At 41.3% G+C, this 20,888-nt stretch overlaps 1 protein-coding gene across 4 annotated transcripts in view; it reads left to right on the top strand.

The window, feature by feature from the left end:
- The window catches only part of zgc:158464 (uncharacterized protein LOC791139 homolog), a 95,317-nt gene that overhangs the window by 61,545 nt on the left and 12,884 nt on the right, over positions 1–20,888 (top strand). Inside the window, exons 3-5 of one of the 4 annotated variants that reach the window (XM_044336295.1) lie at positions 6,030–6,248; positions 7,186–7,284; positions 17,962–18,108. In XM_044336295.1, the coding sequence (XP_044192230.1) occupies positions 6,030–6,248; positions 7,186–7,284; positions 17,962–18,108 (465 nt within the window). The remainder of the gene's footprint in view (positions 1–6,029; positions 6,249–7,185; positions 7,285–17,961; positions 18,109–20,888) is intronic. The other 3 variants (XM_044336369.1, XM_044336444.1, XM_044336501.1) reach the window with 3 other exon arrangements.

A 20,888-nucleotide genomic window follows, 5' to 3' on the forward strand; every position in this document is an offset into this window, starting at 1 on the left:
GGATATGGAGAGTCCTTCACTGCTGTGCATATTTATTATTCTTGCCACTCTCCTTCTGTCTCCCACTGTCTCCTTCCATCTTTCCCCTTCACTTCCTGTCGCAGTCTCTTTGTTTATTTCTCTCTGTGTGACTAACTTGCATCACCTGCCTGTCTCTAATTTTCAGTTTTTCTCCTCCCTCTCTCTATTCACTCGCCGTTGCGCTTTGTCTCTTTCTTTTTTCATACATCCCAACTGTCTCCCTTGAACGCACCCTGCTCTTTCCTCTCTCTCTCCGTCTCTGTTACTTTGTCTGGCTTACTTCCGTCATCACCCGCCTCCCTCTTGTTTTCTGCCTAGTGCGTGTTGCCTCTTCAGGCTTACTCTCTGCTCCAGTAAGGGAATGAATCCATATACATGTCAGCGTGTTGTTGGAAGACACTCGTCAGCATCTATTCCCTCAGGCCATCTGGGGGAATGGCAAATTTACACATACACACGAGTGCACACCCACACAGGCATGCCTTCACTGCGACATTACTTGCGACTGGCTGCACAATTTTTCCTTTAACTCCTTTTAAAGTGTTCTTGATTACATGTTTCTTCTGCTTCTGTATCCTGTCCGTTAACAAATGAATACACTTTTGTGACTTACCACTTAAAAGTTATATTTCCTAACATTATTTCACAAATGCAGCACAGCTCTGTGGGTCGGCCTACAATTGCCTCTCACTGTGTGTCATTTGTCTGTCAAAAAGTATGGCTTCCAGCAGAACATTTATAAGAGAGCACACACCAAAGATAGTGTTGAAAGACCCAAAATACTCTCCTCTCTGGGCCAAGCATGCATAGACTATGACTTAGACTTGGCTTCCAGGCTCCCCAAAAGTATATATATTTGTGACAGGCAGGGAGAGGCCTCAGTGTGTACCCACCACAAGCTTGGCACAGTGTGAGCCAGGAGGAAGGAGACAGAGAGAACAAATGGCATGGTCGCTTTTGTCCTGTCTACAGGAGGCTGATTGAGAGGCATCAGCAGCAGCAGCAGACGTCCTCCATGCAGATGGACAAACCTGTCATGTGAAAAGAAAGACAAGAGCATAATTGGGGGAAATCAAAGCTAATTGATTGCAGACACTATACAAATTGTTTCCAAATATAAAATCAAGTAAGACAGTTTGAAATGGCTTTAAAAAGGACATACAGCAGAAGCGCACATGCTAATTTATTCCTTTTGTCTTTGCTTCTTTTGTTCCTTCAAAAAGGCATGAGACATGAAAATGAAATCAAAATCGGGGCGTGATGTGAGCACAAGGCTGACAGGCTTGTTTTGTCTTTGCTTATCGTAGCTATTCTCCCAGTAGTCTGTGGGGAACAGGCGGCGGCGGCGGCGAGAGACTCCTCTCAGCTCCACTCACTAAGCGGAATGACACTCAACAGCAGGCCACCACGGGTCAAGGAGCAAACACCTTCACTTGTCAGCCAGCTCTGTGACTGACACACAATACCTATGGGTGGACTCCAATATAACTCAAATCCCTGACTGCCGCCGCTAGATCGACCCCTGCACAGACCTGGACAATCAAACAAAATGAAATCAAAGCTACAGAAAAGACTCACTGCAACCTAAGATCCCTGCTGCAGCCGGCTTCGTTAATCAACACCGTACTCCTCTTAAACCTGTATTTCTGAGCCAATGTCACACATGGCTAAGTTTACTAAAATAGATTTCAACATTAGCATTCATAAGCAGGCCAGCGCAGTAATTACGTGTGTGAAATATGAAGTGTTTTGCTAAGTCACTGCTCTATTTTAATTTAATTTATAACCAGTTACCCATTTTTTCTCCATTGACATTATTTCATTCTCTTCAGGTGGCTACACTCAGCAGAGATCCACTTTGTTAATAACCAAGCTATCTGAAATGATAATGGCTACACAGGTGCAGGATTTATTTAAGAGTGACTTAGCTTGCAGGGCAGGCAGAGCAAATCCTTGAAGCCTGGGTATTTTCTGGCCATTGTTTTCCTCGGGTGTAAAGTCAATCGCATTTAATCCTTCACTAGTGCACGAGAGATCCCTTCAATCAAATCCAGATATCTAGTGTGCCCCTGCTGGCGCTTCACAGCAGCAAATGCTCTTAGGCTCAGTAGGAGTGTGTGGGTGGCAGTCAAGCAGAGAGACGGATGAGTGTGTGTTTCCTTTACATATTAGCAGCTTTAGCCTTGCAATATAAGCACAGTCATGCAGTTGTTTACTACTCTCTTACAAATGCAATCACCTTTACTTGATGGCAACAATGGGAAAGGAGGACAAATAGGATAGAAGTGGTCTGGCTGATGAGGGCTCGATGGCTTGGTCAGTCCTTTATGTGCAGCAGGATGTGGCTGCCAGGTTGGTTGCACTTAATGTTTTTTGATTTAATCCAGAGCTCTCTGCCTGCCCATGCACTTCCATGATAATATGCCTAGAGGGCTCCTCCTGTAGTAAGTAGAACAGGAGCTTCCCCAGATCTATTGCATGGAATATATTCCTCTCCCTCCTATATGATTAATCCCTCAAGTTCATGAACCAGGGAGAAAGACGATAACAAAGACTGGATCTGTCACTTCTTTAAAAGCTTAACGCTTCTCCTCCCCGCTTCTGATTTTTAGCTTACATTTGGAAGCCTACATTTAACTGGCTTTGGCTTTACAGTTGTGTTTTCATGTGAGTCAGTATTCATGTCTTTTCTCATTAGGGGAAAAACGGTTCTTAGCTCGAATGCAGCTGTTTTGTTCTCAGCAGTATGCTCTGCTGTTCCCCTGAACACATCTTTTTAGTGGCGCTTAACAGATGGTTGTGGTCAGTGCTGTTGCTGCTGCTACATGGCTGTTGAAGCCCTGTTTGAGCACAGCACACTCTCTAGAAGTTTAATTATTTCTTAAAATACTTGCAGCACTCAGTGCTCTGAAAATTTAAAAGGATAATGTTGCAGAACTCCGCTTTAACAGTGTTATCGTTGAAATTTCTGCTTACACCATCACCTTATAAAATACAGGCACAAAAATCTCATGTTTTGTGCCCGAGGACTCCCGTGAAAACGAGATGGTGCATCTCAAGGGGTTTATCCTCTTATTAAATTTTGAAATAAATAAAATAAAAATCAAATTGTGTATTGCAATGTTTTTTAGGTTTTGAAAGTAGGGGTTGTTAAGGCTAAGTAAGTGTAGAGCAAAAAGTAAAAGAAGGGAAGTGCAGCATCTGGACAGGAACTCTGACATCCGGGGAGGGGGAGGTACAAGGTACATCAAGGGAGGGTGTGGTGCCTGACCTCTGACCCTAAACAGAGGGTAGAGGTCAAAGACGGAAGATAGATTGCAGCTGTGTTGCAACATGCAAGCCCACTGTCATGCCAATCACTGTAATTTGCCTAGACAGATGTGTCCCCACCCAGTTTACCAAGCATGCCTCAGCAGGAGCTGGCGAAAAGAAAGAAAAGAGGGAAGGATGGAAGGAAACAAGGGAGGAAGGGAGGTTGGAAGGAAGCAAGAAATCCAAAAACAGAGTTGGAAGGAGGGGGGTCAAATACAACAAGGCCTTTGTCTTGGGAACTATCAAGGAGTCTCAATCCACTGCAGAAGTTTATCGAAGGAAGCGTGCCTCCAATTATCTTCCCGCAAGATTTACTCACCACCCCACCAGTAATACCCTCCTCTTTTTCCCCCTTTGACTTATAACTCCTCCGGCAGCCTCCGTTTGCCTCTTTCACCCTCATCTAGAGATATTTGTTCTTCTGCAGGGGAGGTAGGACCTAATCATGCCAGGATCTCGTAATACCAAGTCTTTTAACAGCAAGATCAAAGAGTGCGAGTTTGCCTAATGCAGGATTACGCTGAGATACGGGACCTGGCAGCTTCACCTCACTCCACCCCTCCACCACCACCAACGGGTAGCTCCATTAGGCTCAACGCATCGCTCATTTTTCCGCAAGAGCTCCCTTGGGCTAAGAGGCAATTATGCAGTAGTGTGGCATAATATTTCATTCTCTTCACATTGCATTACTCTATGGTGGTGCGGGCCGCTAACAGCTTCATGTGGCCTAGGAGGAAGGGTGCAGGCTGCTAACAACTTCATATGAGTAGAGAGAGATTGGGGAGGGGATAAAGAAGAGGAGGAGGAGGAGGTGGTGGAGGAAAGGGGAGAGGAGGAGAGTTCTCAAGGGCATGATGCTTAATTAGGAGTCAGGTCTGTTTCACCACCTTACACAGAGTATAAAAGAGTGTGCATGCATCCTAGTTTAGGTCAGGTGATGTTAAGTAGATTTACAACATGAATGGCAAAACAAAAACATGAATATATGCAGTGAATTCATGATCCTAAACCTTATGTGCAACTTTTAAAAGAAGAACATCTTACTTTGAAGTGTTAAAATGGTTAAAAAACTGTCTTATTTTGTATTTTTCAGAAATGCAATTTTCACAGCGTCCTTGAAATCTTTGAGACACATATTTAAATATTTCCTTTTACAGTGGCCAGGCATCCTTTAGTGCAGCTAGATTTCATGATTGCATAGACCATAGACAATATGGACACCGGAAACTCCATTTTGAGATAAACTGAGCTGGAAATGTTCAAGGAAGAGTGAACTGGTGCATGTACTGAGTAATGCCTAAGTACAAAACATGCATATCCCCTTCTGCATTGAGTGAAGATTGCACAAGGTGAAATTCCATTATGCCCTCATTTGTTTTTGCCCAACCACTATGGAAGATAAAATCCCCCACCACACGGAGAGATTAGTAGCTTTCTTGGTCCAATGATTTCTTGTCTGGCACTGTAAGCCCTCTCTAACACTCCATCTTTGAATGAGTGGCACATGCTGCAAAGTAGTTGCTTTTGAGAGGGCATCCTTCGAACTTTTGAGTAGAATATGTGTTTGGTTTTTACTGTAGAGGAAATATGCATCAGGAGGTGGTTCCTGGACCGTTCCTCTTACAACACCATCAGTTCAAGACGTCCATTTATGGACAAAAACATGTTAACTAATTTTAACCAATGGCCATTACATTTTATGAGGATTTTCATTCTCTCTAGGACCACCTTAGGTTGTAGTATATATATTAGGCTTTCAGTTTAGTTAATATATTAGACCTGTTTGCAGGGGTTACCGTATGGACTTAACAAACATCATTGAGGCGAAAAAACTGCAGAAATGTCATTAAGCATACACCATAATACTCACTGCTCACAGTTGGTATTTTGCAGCTCATCATACTTCACAGCTGAGTTTCACAACTTGACCTGTGACTTGGGAGGATTAAGGGCAGTATTTGGTGCTATAAAAAAAACACATAGTGTATCTATAGGGAGTCTCAATCCACCAAAGCAGTGAACTGAAGGACAGCACCTCCAGTGTTCAGAAGTGTGGTGTGATTTTTTCTGGACTGAGGGAGGTTATATTGTGTGCTTTTGCAGGTTCTCAGCTTTACTGAGAACCCGTTTTTAAACTCTCTCCTCTGCTTCTGCCCTCTGTCATCAGTTCAGTAACAGCAAACTGTCACCATAATTCACTACATGAATTTACATGATCTGTTGTATCACTCATACTTCATATCAACCAGGTGGGGGCTGTACAACACTAGACAACTTTAGGACAACTTTAGTGGATAATCATGTAGAGTGTGCCTCAGCTCTATAGCATGTATTATTATTATTATTATTATTCAACCTTACTATCAGCCGTAAATGGGAAATGATATCTGTGCCCTTAGCATACAAACTGATGTTATCGGCTCCTTTTCCCACTGTATAAGGAGGTAGCTAGCTAAAACTGTGAATGTGAAGTTATTTTGTCTTTTAGTCAAATCAGTTGAAATATCTTCTCTCATGAATCGTATGTTATAAAAGAAATGTGCAAGTCAGCTTTTACAACCTTTACTGCCATGATATTTTGTAAGTACATTTACAGTCTGCTGACAGTGGTTTCTAACCCCACTGAGCCATTTTCATCGAAAAAGTTTTATCTCAGAAATGTAGCATTAATGATGAATCTTCCTTCTTGTCTGCAGAAATACGATCTGGTGGGCGAGGGCCTAAGGAGGGCTCGGCGAGGCAGCTGCCCCTGTACGACACGCCATATGAGCCAGCCGAGAACGGCGGTGACTCAGACCCTGAGCGCTTACTCTGCCCCAGAGAAAGCCGTCTGCCCCAGGATGACGAGCGACCCCCTGAAGAGTACGATCAGCCCTGGGAGTGGAAGAAGGAGAGGATTTCTAAAGCCTTTGCAGGTATGACAGCCAGGACAGAGGGAGTTGAGATTTAACTTTATTATATCCAGTGGGAAGTCATAGTCAAGGTGCCTTAAAACAACCATCAAGATCATAAACGTATGTGACACAAGGAGAAGTTTATAAAACAAACACTTAGAATAAAATGACCTTTTGTAGAAATGATTGTAGGAATAAATACACAAATTCTCCTCTTTGCTCTTTTCTTTCTTTGCTACAGAGCAAAATTATTTTAGAATTACTCATTTTTAACTTTAGTCTGCTTAATGTTTTCAAGAAATGTGCAAATCTAAAGTTAGTCTTTAAGCTCTCAGACAGACAGTGAATATAACTATGTACAAATCCAGTTGAGCAATGACTGCTTTTTAGTAAGGGTTGCCATTTTTCAATTTCAAGCTTTTAATGCAATTAATACCCTCTCTTCTGCTTAACTAACCCAGGTGTCTGTTTTTCCAGCTTTAACAAATATGATTATGGCTTCTGTCAGTATCTGAGGCTTCTGCTGCTGCTGCTGCTGCTCTAAACTCTCTGTTAACACTTCCTTTTCCCCTCTCTCAAAGCACCTGCTAAGTTTATTTACAGATGTCCAGTCTACTGTGTGCTGTTTTCATCCAGCCGCTGCCTGTTTAAACTATTATGATACCTTTGCTACTCGGGGGGGGGGGGCATGATTGGTTTTGCAGCTGCATGTAGGTGCAGGTAGTCATTGTGGTTTGAGAGCTTCAGCATGGCTAACACAGCCATAACATCAAACAGGGCTGTTCCTGGAAAGATCATGGCTTTGGAATATAAATATGCACCCAAAATCTTCAAAGATGCCAAGCCTTTTCACTGATTTTATAAAAAAAAGAAAGAAAATCAGCAACCCTTGACTCTATTTTTCATCGCCCCTTTTCTCTTTATATATATTTTTTTTTCTTTTTTTATCCTTGAACAGCTCTGCTTTGTTATGACTGCATTAGCTACGAGGGCTCTGTAAGTGGCACTGGAACAGTTCCCCACAGAAGAAAGGACTGCACCTCTAAATCCCTCACAGGTACCATTGGAGACGGGGCTGGGGAGTGTCTCTTGTCTGTTTGTATACATTTATGTTTGAGCTTTTTATAATTGATGCCTAAACTGTATGGGATGCGCTAGATGTTGGGGATTCTGTTTGGGTTTTATCTGCACACAGGTTGAAAATGCTATTAAGAATTGCAGTCACAAGCATATTGTGCAGGTTGTTAGGAATTGTGGGATTTGTTTAACACTGCAAAAATATTACCCTCTCCCAGATCATGAGAGTCCTAAATTGTCATTTTCTCAAACTCAAATCCACCAGTAGTTTGAGAAAAGGTCACCTACTTCAAATGAAAATCACCTTGCTTTGAAAAATGTCTTGATTCGAATGACATTTCAGGATGCTACTGCCATGATTGCCCAGTGCTTGAAGTGGACCAAAAAAAAGGCACCGGTGCCTGTAGAAATACTCTACAGGCACCGGTGCCTTTTTTCAGCCTTTGAGTGCTCACATGAGTGTAACAAAAACAAAAAGTGCAGAAACATTTCTTGGCACTAAGGTGGAGAGTTGAACTGTTAATGACGCCTCCTCCACTTCCAGAAATGCTATGAAAGGAAGAGAGAATAATTAACACAGCCATTAGAAAAAACACTGAGACACTGTATTTCCTGCTGTTGGGATGTGCTGCTCACCAAATCTAAAGCTGACTCATGCCTAAGTGATTTTTGCTGTACTGCCCGGTGTGCAAAGCTCACATTGTTTCCTCTCTGCTCGTTGTATAAAAAGACAGATCAACCAGCACTGTAAACACACAGAGTCTGACTCTTACTGACGTGTTTTTCCCAGTTACATGCTGTGAGCATGGCGTTCAAGATGTGAATTGCAAATAGTAAATGTTAACAAGAACAAACATTTAAACAGCTGTATTTCATAAGTTTTTACCATAGGTAAGCTTTTACCATGAACATATGTATGCTTGTACATCATACAGCAAAGCTGATAACATGTCTGAACTGTAGACACAAAGCATCTGGTTTAAGATTCAGGTCACTAAGTTTGAGTTTGGATGTGTCTTCCACATGATAACAGCAGGATGACTAAATCCTAAATGAACGAACAATTTCTTTTTTAATTACAGCTGAATCAAAAAAGTCAATGAAAATATGCATGGCCCAAAGGCTCACTGTGGTCCACAGTAGGGAAGATAAGTTGCCACATTTGTAATTTGTTTTTACGCTTGGAAGAATAATCAAGCATTACAGAAGTGTAAATCTAATCTCACAGAGCGAGACACAAGATGAAAACAATGCACACGTACACTGTCATCATTATGACTTGATTATATTCTCTTTACTTTTTAATACTTTATTATAATTTCCTGATATTTCCCTATGTTTTTTTTTTATCTTTTAATCTCCCTTCTGTAGGGAAATTTGGAAGCACAGATGTGTTTACATGGCATTTCAATAAAGCAACAATGATTAGAAATAAAGAGAATGACATGAATGAGAATGAATGAATGAAAAATTCCTGGTGATGTTTTGCTGTTGATGGGACAGTCAAGCCTGGTTTTAAAGATCTGGAGGTGGATCACATTTCACACAGTTGAAGGAAAGTACACCCTAAAACTTAATTCATGTGTAGTATTAATGTGTTAATTTTATATGAATTTTAATGTCTAACATTAAAACAAATCAAATGTTCGAGCCACCTTTCATGTACAGTGAATAATAGAATACAGTTATCCAAAGAATCTTGAGAGCACCCGCTGTGGATTTATTAGAATATAAGAAAGTTTTATTATTCTCAACTGGTAGCCCAATATTGAAATTAAATTTTAATGTCAGTGTGTCAAACATAACTTCTATGAGCCCAAAGACTGACTCAGTAATTTCATGTCAATGGACAAGAAGTCCCTGATGACAACATCAGTTAGAATTATGAAACACTAATTCCAGCTTTCGTGCTGTGTGTCTGTAGATTTTCACATTACTGTCCAAAATCATTGGGATACCACAATGACAGTTCTCTTTTAGGGTAATTTCACTGTAGCAAAATGACAGAGTGAGCCATGGTGACAGCAGCAGGGTGTCGACAGAGACGGTGCTGAATTGGGCTTCGCTGGAGTATCTAACATGTTTAAGTGTGTGTAAAATCTCCTATGTGGCATTGCAGGGTAGAAAGCTCATGAATCTCATTTGTGGAAAAAGAAAAAGAGGCTCAAGGGAGTGTTTGATTCAAACCTGGAGGTAATGAGAGCACTATGCTGTACCATCCTACCTCCTAGAGAGTATGACTTCTTGAAAGAGATGAAAACACGTGAAATGATCTCACTCCACTGAAGTACCGTTGGCTTGTTTTGAAGATTTAAAAAAAAACTCAGTAGAATAAATGACATGTTAAGATGGATTTATTGTAATCGGTGCAACAGTTAGTTGGGTTTGAAAAGGCTCAAATCAAACTTTATGTATGTACACATGTATCATCTTTGTGTCTCTTGATTCATCATCTTTCTGTGTTTTCCTATAGTTGTCACTTAGCTCCTGTTTCCTTTGTGCTTCAGTGTAGTGTAGGCATTGAGGGACAGGAGTCACGCTGCTCTGCCTCTGCCAGTGATTAGTTAAATAAGGGATGCTGCATTCTTAATCACATTGCTTCTCTCCCTCATTATTTTTCTGTCAAGCAGCACTCAGAAGTTTGTTTTGGGCACTATTTACTAACACATCCTTCTTCCAACTTCCCCCCCTTCACAGACAGCGTCCTTCTTTTGATGATGATTAATTTAATTTCCACTGGATGTCAAAGTGTTGGCTGGGAATTGGAGCGATAAGTCTTTAAGTTGTCTTTCAAAGAAGAGAGCTGCTGTTCAAAAGAACTTTGATTTATTGCACGTCTTCATTCTGTGTTATGTTTTATTCAGGAAGAAATAATTCCCCACTATTTGGAAGACAAAAAAAAAGGAAGAAAGATGAGAGTGACTTCTCTGGGACAAGCCTTGTCAACACAGCCTTGTTGCTTTTGCAGGTGTCAGTGTAGACCGGCCTTGGATCCAGACATCAAGAGGCTTAGAGAAAGTTTCCCACCTTTCATGGCTTGAGTTTGTGTGCTTTCTTTTTTGGATCTGCACCCAGGCTCTGATCTTTGCAACCAGCTTACCTCAAATGTCAAGAAATTATACACTGCTTCAGTATTTAAGTCCACTTGGGAGCCACTTTTTAGGACTACTGACAATCCCATAATTCCCTCCTTACCAGTCATTTATGTGTCATCCTTCCTGGGACTACTTGAAAGAATAGGTTCACAATTTTTCAAGTCTTGCTTAAAACAGTACCCAAATAAATATAGAAACAGGTTTTGCTAGCTGTAATCATTCCTCCTGCTAATACTGACCATTAGAAGATCCTCTCCAAATGTGCTTACAATGTAAGTGATGGGAGACAAAATCCTTAAAACCTTATTCAAGAGTTTATCTGAAGATAATATGAGGCTTCATCCATCTGAGTTAGTCAAATGAAGTGGATATCTTTCAAAGTTACAGCCTGTTTAGTAAAGAATTTGTAACAAAAAGAGGGAATTTGGCACTAAAATGACATTAGCTTTGAAGGATATTGACTTGACTAATTTGGACGGCTGAAACTTCATTTTAGCGTCAGATAAACATTTAAATACTTTTTTCCACAGAAGGAGGCTTGTGGATTTTGTCCCCCATCACTTACACTGACAGTGCGTTATGAAGGGATCTCTTAGTGGCCAGTATGAACATGAGAAATGATCTCAGCAAGAAAAACATGTGTTAATGTTCATTTGGGCACTTGACTGTTGTTTCAAGACAGACCTGAAAAATTGAACCTATCCTTTAAGAGTCAATTTGCCTGATGTTAGATTTTGCCAGGTGTGTCACTTTTTGGAACTCACTATATGATCTGCATAGTTTTTACAAAAACAATGCAAACCAAGGCTGACATATGGAAACTAATCAAAATAATGAATATGTGAATCATATTAAGAACAAAAAAAATCTTAAAGGGTAAATTTCTATTTTTATTTATAGCGATAGCTCTATATGCTAGTTAGGTTTCTAGAGAGCAGTTCTCTTTGGTTATGTTTCTGTAGTTGCCGAAACACTTTATGACTGTGTAATATCAATGACTAATGGCACTGCTCACCATTTCGATTTCAGGGTTACATCAAAACCTTCACAGTTTATATTCTAACAATTATGTGGGAAATGAAAGTGTCTGCAAACAAAGTATTAACAGATAATGAAAAAAGATGCACAATCTCACCATGGAGTGGGTGTTTAAAAAAAAGAGAAGGTATTAAATAAGTACCAAGTGCTCCTTACGTCCTCCCACCATGGCATAACACGATAATGCAATCTGCATAAAGGACTATTTGTCTTCATTAATGATAGGGAGAGAGCAGACTAATCCTCGTTGCTGCAGCCCTTTTTTTCCACAGCTGTCCCTATCACTGCCTGCATGCTCACCTCTTCACAACTCTTGGTCTGGTGTTATTATTCACTGTTGGGCTATCTCCTGACAGGTATGCAATGGAATGTAAATTCCCTACCTTGTTAGGGTGTTGGGAGTCTGTGTACTTGCGGTTTGGTTAATCACTCATCCTCACTGTATCCCCCCCCTTTCTAGAATGAACACACACGCACGTACACACTTGCCACAACCTCTTGCCTGCCTCCCTTCTGGCTGCTGATTGGGTGATGGATGAGGCAGGGAGGTAAAGAGTGAGGAAGATGCATTAGAATTTGACCATACGAAGAAACCTGCGTATGAGAGCGAGAGAAACTGTGTTTGCATGTCCATCAGCATAAACCCTAATGCTTTGACTATGCATATGGCACACTGACTCAGACACCCAGACATGGACACGCCGCCATTGGAAATCTGAGTCTCCTCACAGCAGGAATGGAATTGAGAGCCATGTTACTTAATCTCCTTGCCCTCTTTTACCTGCTAGTAACTCCTTTAACTTGGCTCCTGGCCAGTGGGGTACCATGCATTTAACACGGGACATGCTGTCGCTTGCTCCCTCAGGTCTGAGGGAGCTTTATGGTTTTTTAATGAATCTTCATGGGCTTAACGACCCAGAAATCTGAGGCTCAAGTCTAATGTCCTAAAATAAATAATTGATTCGGTTACAGTCCTGCGCCGAGGTTGAGGCCAGCTGTTTTGTGGGTGCCATGGTCCTGTTTCTCCGTGCTTGGCTGATCCGGTTTCCTCAACACTGCCTGTCACTCCACAGCTCTGTTTCGTCCTCCCGGCCTCTGCTGCAGCACCCTGCCGATAATCTTCCCGACAGCCCTCTTTCATGAGCCTCAAACATGTCCTGCCGTCTTTCACCAAGCACTGCCACGGGTCTTATCTTCACTCACACACATTGGCCACACACAACAAGCACTGTAAACGTCCCTCACAAACTATGGAAGCAGCGCTCCACTCCCCCAGCAGCCCCCCTGGAAGCTCCTGCTGGCTGGCCGTCACTAACCCATCTCTCCCTTCTCTCTCTTGATAGAAGAGCAAGGAAAAGGCTTTGCTGTCATCTCATCTTCCCTCACCTGTTTTCTGTGCCACTTTCATTTTTAATACAAACACGTGGTCTTTCAAAACAGATCTGTGCTTTGAAAGAGAGCTGGACCGTATAATGTGACGGATACAGTATGCAGAGAATTATGAGGTGGCATTTCAGTTCCCCTGGAGCATTACACAGTTGTTATCTGTAATGATTTGGATGCCAATGGAACAAACACATCTTCAGAAGAGGCTGGTATTGTGTTCTGGGCTCTTTTGCTCATAATGTGTGGCATAAACATCACAATCTTCCAGCTTGTTTTGAATATGCATGCAATTAGCAAACCAAATTAAGCAGAACTAAATTAAATGGCGTTGGTGGAAACAAGCATAGCTGGTGATTTATGGTGCAGCACTGTTTACAGTGATGAAGTGCCACAGGCTAATGAAAAGCCCAGGTAAACAAATACCTGGCTTTTAAAATAGATCTGCTCCTGGGAGAACAAAGGGAAGGTAAACAGAGATTTTTTAAAAAGGGGAGCCGTTGTCCATTGTTAAAGCACTCTCTGGTTCTTTTGATGAACTGTGCTGTCAACATGGCTGTGAAACAAATAAGTAATCAGCTGCAGTGTTTACAACACTCGAGCTTACTGAATACACCAACGGACTGGTGCTATGGCAGCGTCCAGTTCAGGTGACATCCTGCCAGCATCCCACATACCCAAAGCTAGGAGCACATGCAAGTGACACATGAAGCTGTTCTATCATTTTCTCGTAGGCTTTTCATTCCCACATTGAAGTCCTAACATGGGCACTTTTGTGCATTTAACTTGATTGAAAGAAGCTTTGTCGTTTGAGAATCGTTAATAGCTTCTATTCCTGTGTCAACAGGAGGTGTTGTGTACTCACATGGATCCAGGATTATGCAAATGAGAGGTGACATATTGATCTGGAATGCAATCACACTAGATGACAAAGACTTTGCCATCTTTGTACATATTCCTTCAAATATAGTCCTCAGTCATTCGTCTCTGGATGATTTCTGCGTCTTTTCATTCAAGAAAGTAATATACCAACACTGCAGCCAAAAATTAAAATAATCAGATTCTCCAAAAAATGTTAGATAATTATATGTTATATTTGGACCTTTCTATGTAGTGCTATATAAGCAATGTTCAAAGTGCTTTACAATGTGCAGACCAATAAATCACACACATACACATGACTAAGACATCATACTGAGTTTGATTTACATTTTCTACTTGATATTCACCTCCAGTCTCTAAAACACTCAACCCACTACTACAATATATTGATAATCAGTCGAAATCTCCATCAGCAAGTGTAGCAGTAAAGAGTTTTATTTAGCACTGTGTGTGCATGTTTCACAGAGGGCAATGTGATGAGGGCGGATATATGAAAATGTCTGTGGCAGTGTGATGAGCCTTCAGGGTTTATGTGTAAATCAGTTCTAGTGTGTATGCAAGTGTGTGTAGGCAATTGCTGTTGTCACCTTAGTCCTGAATTTCATCAAATTTGTCATTGAAGAATGCTTCAAGGTGTAAAGATACACTCATCAATACAGCAGCATGGCATCTAGAGTCAATGACTATTCAAGAGGACCTTGGGACTGGTGGTATTTTTTGAATATGCTACAAGGTTAGGGAGATTCCAGTTGCATAGAATAAAAAAAAAAAAAAAAAAAAAAAAATCCACCTGACCGTTGAATTAGTTTACCTTAATTTCCACAGTGCTAAAGGCTGTTATTCAGCTGTGAAACCAAGCGAATCTGAGCCACACTCGTGTCCTCGTCCTCACAGTGAGGCTGCAGAGTGCAGGCAGGCTTCTGCTCCCCAAACAATTACACGCTAATCTGCAATGTGAAATGAGTATTAGGCTTTTGATCTCATAGGAAGAGTCCCCTACTTCACCCCAAAGTAGAGGAAGTTATATTATCTTCCAGAGTTTCTGACCTTCTGTGTCCGTCCCTCCCTCGCAGCTCTACCACCCTACACCTCTCCCATCAGGATAGACAGCAACCAGCTCCTCCTTCCAGCCACCTTTCTCCAGATTAGCCCCCTGACACGGCAGGCCCAGCTATTTAATTGCTTGTCGGATTGAATATTCTCCAGTTTCCCCCTTCATCTAGCTTGCAGATATTGCTTCTCATTAGTATGTCCTGTACCACCCCACTGCAATTCCTTGCAGGGTGGAAGACAGACAAGTCCATAACATTATGCTCATCCTCCCACTGAAAACCAGCCTGGATGCCAGCCAATACAAGACTGTGACACACTAATGGTTATGAATACAACCATGTTATTTTAATCTGAGACAGCCGAAGTAGCACTTTGGCAAGTCTCTTTAGATGAAGGATGTTATTCTGAATAAATATGTGACTCTTAACTTGACAAAATAACTGCTGTCAATCATTAAAGTAAATCTCAATGTTAAATATAGATTTATTAACTGTGTTAAGTCATTAACTCAAAGTTATTAATACTCTAATTAAAGTACAATAAACATTAAATGTCATTATAACCAATAGGAATAATGAGCAAAAATAGTAAAGTAAGACTTTTCAAGGAAGTCTTCAACAACTTATCGCTGTGTGTGTGCCCCTGTATTTGGTATCCACTGGCTGATTTACATCTGCTTATCTGTTGCTATGAGCCTGTCCTCCCAATAAAAATGACACTATAGGTCGTAATGTCAGTCGCCAAAAATTACCTATAGTTACGTTTGAGTGATAGTTCCATCCAGAAGCCATAGTAATTATGACCCGGAGAAGTTCAGATGACATCTATATAAGGTGAAAAATTTCCATATCCAGAGTTGGCGAGTTGGGTGGCCGGTTAGATCCTAACTTGCAAAAAGGAGACCTAATGGACTTAGCTGCAGAAGACCACTGTTCACTTCCAGTTTCCAACCATGAGTGTCACGTTTTCTAACTGTGAGTCCGGACGGTTTAAAAACCATAACTATGATTGTTGTGGTGTTTACTGTTGCCATGATGACAAAGGTTGCCGAACTTTAAGGAAGTAGTAACTTTAACCTACGCCACTTTTCAGGTGATCATTTTACCCCTATATATGATCTTTTCCTAACCCTAACGTAGTTTTTGTGCCTAAATCTAAACAGACCTTAACTACAGCATTGTCACACCATAAAACATCATCATTTTTAACAGTGATGTGTAATGGTTTTGGAAAGCACAGACAAATTATGTCATCCTGCTCATTACTGCCGATAGAGGCCCATATTAGAAAAGCAGCCCCTATGGGTTGTTCTGGAGTTCATGGTCAAACGACCTATTTGGTTGTTTAATTTGGAGGACTTGTTGGTTGCTAGTCTCCTTATATTCATGCACTTCTTCCTGAATCAAATAAGGCTGTCATTGCCCTTACATGACTGATGTGACGGATGATGTGCAGTCTAGCTGTCACACTGATGATTTCAGAGCACTTTGACTGACAGAAATGTGAGCTACCACTGGAGGGTTTTTTTATTCCAATGTTATCCCATACTTTCATCTCAATCTGATTCATCAGCATGCATTTGAATTTAATAGAGAAGTTGGGGTTTTGGCCCACTTTGCTAAATTTCATCTGGCCATATTTCCACTTTTCTTGACGTTTAATATCTGCTACTTCTTCATTAAAGAATTTCTAGTTTGACAGGTGAACTTAGAGGAATCTTGGGTCAAATTTAATGGGTAGGCTTGCATAATTTGTTTCTGCTTCTTCCTCTTGGAGCTTACAAGAACCGTCACTGGTTTTGAGGCTTCTTTATTTGTGTTTTAAAGGCAGCAACTGCCACTAGTAGCAACCAGACTGATGAAAGTACACTAAAATCCCTTTCTTTTTCATTAATTTCACCCACTGTAGTAACATCTCCAGCACCATGGACAGTGACATTAAAACCTCGTTGTCTGTTGCCTCGCTGGAAGATCTGTTATGTGAGAGCTGTGTAAAAGTACAAGTGCAGTCATAGAATCATACTTTCTTAACCTCTTCGAGTACAGCAGATGGTTGTTTCTCTGCAGGATCCTCCTGTCTCCCCAGAGAGCAGTGGCTTTCCAAAGCTACTATTGCTGGACTACGTGTCTTTATTATCCTTGGCCTCTAATGCTAGTTTTCTCTTGAAAGACGAAATAACATTCCCCTCTTCATCCCATTTATTAAGTATCCTCAGCTATTTAACAAGTGGCCCTTCCTCAGTGACCGATATGCTTTTGCAAGCACGCTCGATTTACCCTGGTTATACCCCGGCTGGACATGAGGCATACATTATTTAAAGGGCAAAGCCTGGGGAGTGTCCACTGCCAGGATGGATTGCTCTGAGGTTCTTTCCAGTGAAGGATATTGTCTCCATTGCTGTTTATCTTAATACAGAGACCTAGGGTCTTTTTTTCAAAGTCAGTACTAAGAATATCAAAAGAGTGTATGCTGATGATGTATCAGCGAGTATCTGGAGCTGAGCTCAAGGCAGTTCTATACTGTACAGTCTGCACTTAAAAGGCACAATATGTGTTATTGGGGCCTGTCTCTTTAGTAAAGTCAGTGATACAGCGCCTTGTGTATTACTTATTGTGAAAGCAGGGATTCAGAACTTTGCATTGACATGTTTCTAGTGCATCTCTAGATTCCAAGGTGAGACTTAAGTTAGTCAGGCTGGGTGACAGATTGTTGGTGTTGGGCCAATGGAGAGGGGAAGGCCCAAAATTCCCAAATTTTCAGGTAGTAATGTTTCAGTGGCATTTTACTGAATCTGAATCTAGTATTAAATCCACTTATCTAATCTGACACCTCTCAAATCTAATTTTAAGTTCTTTAGCCTAAGGCCCTGAGTATTTTGATCAACCTGGAACTGGATCCAATGTGGAACCAGCTGAACCAGCTTAAAGAAAAACTAACTTTACTTCCTTTTCAGTCCTGCTGTTTTCCTCCCTTTTCTAGTCCACAGCTGCTGCTGATTCTTCAATCACAATAACCAGCTCTCTTCTACAATGCTGGCATCTTCTGCTGTGATCTGTTTTTCACTTAGCCTCCTTTTTTCTTTTTATTCTGTATGTTTTCTGTCATTACTTCCCCTTCACTCCCTTTGTTGTTGTCCATTTATGCCTCTCGTTGCTGTCCTCTCCTTCCCTCCATCTCTCCTCTGGTGACTTGGGCGACATTTGCAGTAGAGATTAAAGTGATCAAGGACCTTCCGTGGCCCCCTCCTGTTGGGCAGCTCAACACCAGCCCTCCCCCAGTGGAGGAGCTGGAGTCTCCCTCCCAGACAGCTCAACCCTCGCCAGGACAGACAACCTGTGACCAGCACCACCAGGGTGGGTGTTGGTGTTCACATTGTCCAGCGTCTCTCCCATCAATTACCCCCCTGTCCATCCATCTGTCCATCTATTCATCCATTTGTCCATCCCTGTATCCATCCATCCATCCATCCACTTCATTGATTGTGGTTATTTATCTGTCTTTCTGATCTCATTAATGAACGGTGTGATTAGTTAAGAGTGTGTGTTCCCACTAATTCAGTAACATTTAAGTGTGATTTGTTGCACATCTGTACTGCTAATTTTCTTGGATAGTGACACCTGAGCAGGACATGCAGTATTCTAAGCAGATGGCCTGAATTTTTATAAGTGAATTTGTAGAAATAAACTAAGCATATAGTATAAGAAGACATTATCTATACACCTGGTTAAAAGGTTAGCTAGTCAGTGCTGACTGACTGAAATAATTTACATCTTTTAGAAGCACTGCATAATGTGACATTAGGTATTGTGTTAGTAATGACTGTACTTTTCCATCTGTATTACATGTGGCAGAAAATAACTAACTCCTGTGCAGGTTTTAGGGCTGAAGGCTCATTAGTTTTAATTGTGCTGAACTGCCTTCTGCATGCGTAATTGCCATTTGCTGTGACCCCCATTTCCTCTTGTCAACATACTCATAACTGTCCCAGATGTCTCTCTAGCTGTTCTCTACAACTGGCTTACATGAAGTGAAAAATCAAAGTCATTTGAAGCGACTTCACTTCAGGTTTAGACATATTTACCATCTTATTAAACACAATGGACAAGCTATTTTCAAACAGCGATTAGTTGATTTCTGAAGCCCTTCCACAGGCTCTCTGCTGTAATTACCCAGGGAAAAGAAGGACGTGTAGCAGAACTAATGCCAGGAATGGGATTTCCCCTGGCAGAGTGGGAAGACTTAGAGTGAGACCATGTAAGAGGACACCGTTGTGTGCTGTGGGCGAGGACAGGGCAAGGACTTGATTTATGTCCATAAATCCATGGGAAAGGTTCTGGTTCCCTCTGTGATGTGAGTGGGTTTAAGATTGGCGTCCAGCTGTAAAGTGATCCTCTCGCTGTCTGAGCCAGTATGGCCCCACTCTACATCTTTGAGGTCAAAGGTCACAGTGGCAGACACAGGGGGGCTGATGCCCTCCACGACCCCTGTGAATACAGTTACAATGCACTCTCTTGACCTCAGCATATAGGCATACCCTCAGTCACACAACAGGACATTAGTCATCCTTGATACACAGGATTGCTTGTCTTACACTCTCTAGATTGACTCAGCCAGGGTACAGAGTTAAAAGGCTGTTGTCTTTTGCTCTAATATAGACCAGCAAAAAACCAGTATCCATTACTGCTCAGGGGAATCTGCTTTATCCGTTCCACCTCATTATCAAAATTTAAATGCGGCTTGACAGTCCAGATATTACATCTACATATAAATGGAGGGCACTTTTGTCATAGTATAATGAGAGCTTTTCCTCTTTGTTTTTTGACATGAATTAATTACCCAGACTTTGAAGAATTTCTCTTACCTTCCTCTCCCTTTAAGCTAAGCACACTAAAAAAAAACAAAGTAATTAAAAGAAATCCAGATTTAATTTTAAATAGATTCACTAGCTGACACTTGGGAGGGTCATTCTTTTGTCTTGGAAAACCCAGTTAGAATTTCATTTTGGGATATATATAATGAAGAAAGCATATTCCAAGCTGGATTTAGCAGCATGGTTTTAAAAATATATTATTAAAAATGAGTGATTTTTTTTTAAGTTACCAGTTCCTGGGGTATCATACCACGCTGAGCACTATTTTCAGCGTGCAGCACATTCTAATGTTATGCAGACCTGTTAATCATTTCACACGTCATAACTGGAAAACCTAATTTTCACCTCACAATGCAGCGGTCGATGGCTCACATCGCCCCTCAGACTAGTCACCCTTTTGGATAGGAGTACCATTAGTAAATGAGAATTAATTAGCTAGCTTAATTAGAGACATTTTCTCAGGAGTGTGTGCAGAAGGGGGCTCGTAGTAGTAAGGTTGTTCAAAGTCTTCAGTGATGTAACTGTTTTTTTGATGTTCCTCCTTCATTAGTGGGAGGTTCCATGGATTTATGTTTTCCAAATTGTGACCCTTACACCCTTGAAAAGTTAAAAATTCCAATATATAGTGTTTCCTTAATACTAATTTTTTTGTGGTGTTAGATGTTCACTGTAAGTGTCTCTTTGTGTGTTTTTATAGCATTATTTCACACTGTATTGTGCTGTGCTTTGCTGCATTACATTGCAACACTTTCTGTTGTGAATTGGGTGCAGTTTGATTATGGAAATGTCATTTTGACCTCTGTGTTTATCTGTGTCCTAGCCAATCAGCTCCCTCTCTCAGACACTCTCCCTCCCCAACCTCCTCTGTGTTTTTTATTTTTTTATTTTTACAGAGCTCTCTAAAGGAAGCTATGTGTTTGAAGGGGGCAGGTCTTTCAGCCATCAGTCACCATCTGACTGACAGTTCAATCTGATACACAGATTCCATTTGCTGTGCTTTACAAGCAACAATACTGATAAGACACACACAGATGCCCCTGCACATTTATGTAGCTGTCTTTGTGTGTGCATGTTCGCTTGGATATACTGTATGTGCACCCTCTCCTCTCTCTAAGCTGCCTCTCAGGGCTTTTGTTCTCCTCTGGGCCAATCCTCTCGTCAATCTCCTGTCGGACATGTCTCGGACTGTGTGCTCCAGAGAATGAAAGTGGAATGAGTTTGGCTCACTCCCATTGATATTCAGCCTTAAAACATAATTCTACA

This window comes from Thunnus albacares, chromosome 1, assembly GCF_914725855.1.
Source record: "Thunnus albacares chromosome 1, fThuAlb1.1, whole genome shotgun sequence".
In the NCBI taxonomy this organism is placed as follows: domain Eukaryota; kingdom Metazoa; phylum Chordata; class Actinopteri; order Scombriformes; family Scombridae; genus Thunnus; species Thunnus albacares.